Source organism: Cupressus sempervirens, chromosome 9, assembly GCF_028749045.1.
Source record: "Cupressus sempervirens isolate cs-2001-9-10 chromosome 9, ASM2874904v1, whole genome shotgun sequence".
In the NCBI taxonomy this organism is placed as follows: Eukaryota; Viridiplantae; Streptophyta; class Pinopsida; order Cupressales; family Cupressaceae; genus Cupressus; species Cupressus sempervirens.
In genome coordinates this window covers 750713654-750716728 of record NC_143126.1, presented here as the reverse complement: position 1 = coordinate 750716728, position 3075 = coordinate 750713654, and the positions used below count along the sequence as shown (strand labels likewise).

At 37.7% G+C, this 3075-nt stretch overlaps 1 protein-coding gene across 1 annotated transcript; it reads right to left on the bottom strand.

Moving 5' to 3' along the window:
• Positions 1-1482: 1482 nt before the first annotated feature.
• Positions 1483-2508, bottom strand: LOC149540865 (uncharacterized). The gene has a single exon (XM_089802746.1). The coding sequence runs from the start codon at positions 2506-2508 to the stop codon at positions 1483-1485; it is 1026 nt and encodes a 341-aa protein (XP_089658872.1).
• Between the last annotated feature and the right edge of the window lie 567 nt (positions 2509-3075).

Genomic DNA, 3075 nt, shown 5'->3' with positions numbered 1-3075 from the left:
CCTTTAGCTTTAGGGATCCACAATCCTAGTCTTAGGGATCCACGAATCCAAATCAATCCACCAAGCCTCATCTTTCGAGATCCACAATCCTAGTCCTAGGGATCTCCAAAACCCATCTTCTGCCAATCTGACTCTTTGAAATCCTATTACATCAGCTTTATAATTCTCTCATCCATCTCCCTATCCTAGATTCCTTTTTATAGCACTTCGCTCCTTCATCCTCCACCTTCCCTAAAGTCTTAAGCTTGCTTCCTCTTGTGCATTTGATTCTCCTTTATCATTCTCCCATAGTGAGAGTTTGAGAAAATTCAGCCCCTTATCTTTGCAAATCTGAGTTTCCTTGCTCATCCGAGATTCTTGTACTTTTCAAGAAGCCATCGAACCTTGCTTTCTCTCCCCACCGCCTTCTTGAGGGGGCATCTCACAATCCATTCTCTCCTCTTCTGCTCTAGCCTTGGGCATCTTATTTTCTTATCTTTGATGCCATGCCACTTGCGACATCGCATCAAAGAGGGGCAAAATGTATACACCTAAAAACCTTTAGAAAATAAAATATTTTTATTTTCTGAAAAATTTCTGATAACATCATCATTTATTAATTAATTTATTTTTATGCCATTAAATCCCTTTATCTTAATTAAAAATATTTAATTAAGGAATCCCTCCCAAAAATGTTTAAATCTTATTTATACATTATTTCCTTATTTATTAATTATTTAATTAAAAACTGGTCGTACTTCTGGAATTTGATTGTGTTGTAAGTTTTTTGCATCAACGTTTCGGATCACACACAGTGATCCATCATCAGGATGAAGAGCAAGAGAAAAATAATAATAAGCAGCAGACTGGAGAAAACACAAAGATATAACAAGAGGAAGGAGAGGAGGTGGGGGGGGGGGAACACGTGGATTGAGGGGGAGATAAAGTAATAAAGAATAAATAAATGAATTAGAAAAATAAAAATAAAAATAAAAAATAAAAGTAAAAATAAAAATTAAATAGAATAAAAATAAAAAATAAAAACAAACAATCAAATGATAAATAACAATGAAAGCGCTCACAAAATGAGAATAATAATAACACTAATTGAAAAAACAATAAAAATAGAAATAAAAAATGAACGTAAAACCAAAATAGACCAAATAATAGATAACAATAAGAATGAACTAAGAATGAGAAACACAATATTTTTAAAAAGGGGGGTCAACAAGGAAAAAATAAAAATAAAAATAAAAATAAAAAATAAAAAATAAAAAATAAAAGTAAAAAATAATAAAAATAAAAAAGAACCACGGGGACCACCAAAAAGGGAACAAAGGAACCAATGATGGGAGCGTACTAAAGATACCGACAACACAGCGAAAGGAAGGAGAAAAGAAGAAAAGGAAGAGAGCAATCACCAACCTCAAGCAGGCCACCAACTAGGGAGAAACTAGGAGCAAGGAGGCGAGGGGAGACCGACGGGCTCAGAACACCAAAGGATCAAGTTCGTTGGTCTTGAGTCAGCAAAGGAATCCACGAAGGGTTTAAGGTCCACCCATCATCTCTGTTGAGGTTGACAGGGTGACTGTTGATAATTATAGCTTCTTTGAGCTTCCTTTTGAAATAGTTGTCCTCCTTGGATACGATTTGGGCATCTTCTAAACAAATGTGGTGCTTAGTGGCTGACGAGTGCTCCGCTAAAGTAGACTGATGAACCCTATCGTGTTTAATGTCGGCACTATGCTCCTTGATTCTAGTGCTGAAAGAGCGACCAGTTTCACCAATATACGGTATCCCGCAAGAGCAAGAAACTTTGTAGACTCCTGATGCTGAAAAAACATCTGTGGAATCTTTGAGAGCGGGGGTGCGATTCTTGAGCCTAAACCAAGGTTTGAAGGCCACGCGAAGGCCTTTTCTGCTTAGAATCTTGGCCAGCTTCTGGGAGACCCCATCTATAAAGGGAAGCGACACAAAAGTGGGAGGCGGAGAGGGGTTGGGTCGGGGAGCAGAGAGGGAAAGAAAGAAAGAGCGAGCACGGACAAAGGCCCTAGAGATTTGTTTGTGGCAGTACCCATTTAATCTAAAGACTTGGCGGAGGTGGGTCAACTCCAAATTTAAGTGGTCATCATCACAAATCCTGAGGGCTCTTAAGGCTAAGGTTTTAAGCGTGCCAACTTTTTGACTCGGATGGTGGTGAGAAGAAGCATGAAGGTACAGATCTGTGTGCGTGGCCTTCCGAAACACTCGACGTCCCAGAGAGCCATCTGGTTTCTTAGTGAGTAAAATATCAAGGAAGGGTAATTGATTGTTGGATTCAAGCTCTTTGGTAAAAGCAATGCTAGGAGAGATGTTGTTAAGATGAATGTGAAACTCTTCTAGTTGATCAATACCATGGGGCCAACAAACATTGGTATCGTCAACGTATCGCTTCCACCATTTAGGCTTGAGGGGGAAAGAGTGGAGGGCTAGCTCTTCAAAGTGCTCCATATAAAGGTTAGCAATAACCGGGGAGAGTGGGGAGCCCATTGCGACCCCATCTACTTGTTCAAAGATAGTCCCTTGGAAGGAGAAGAAGGTGGACCTTAAACAAAGATCAACCAGATTAGCGATCTCAACATTAGTTTTCCTTTCCACAAATTTAATTAATAAATTGACCAAAAAACCCAAAATAAATAAAAAATTTATTTTTTGCCCAAAACTTGGCCAATTTTCTTAAGACCACTAACCTCTTCCAAAATCCTCTAATCCTTCTTTAATTTTGATTAAAGGCTAATCCCATCATTTCCTACCCCTGATCCCAACTCAAAATATTTAATTAAGATTAAATATTAATCCTCATGTTTATTAAAAAAAAGTTTTAATAAATATCTCCTCAACCCAAACCCTTGAAATAAATAAAATTTTATTTATTTCCTAAAAATCTAATTTATCCTCATCCTTAGAAGTTCTAGACTCTTCTAGAAAGTCTTCATCCTCATCCTAGGAAGTTCTAGACTATTCTAGAAAGTCTTTATCCTCATCCAAAGTCTAGACTCTTCTAGAAGATGTCTTTAAACCTAATCCTAATCCCCTCCTAACCTTGTCACATTCTCT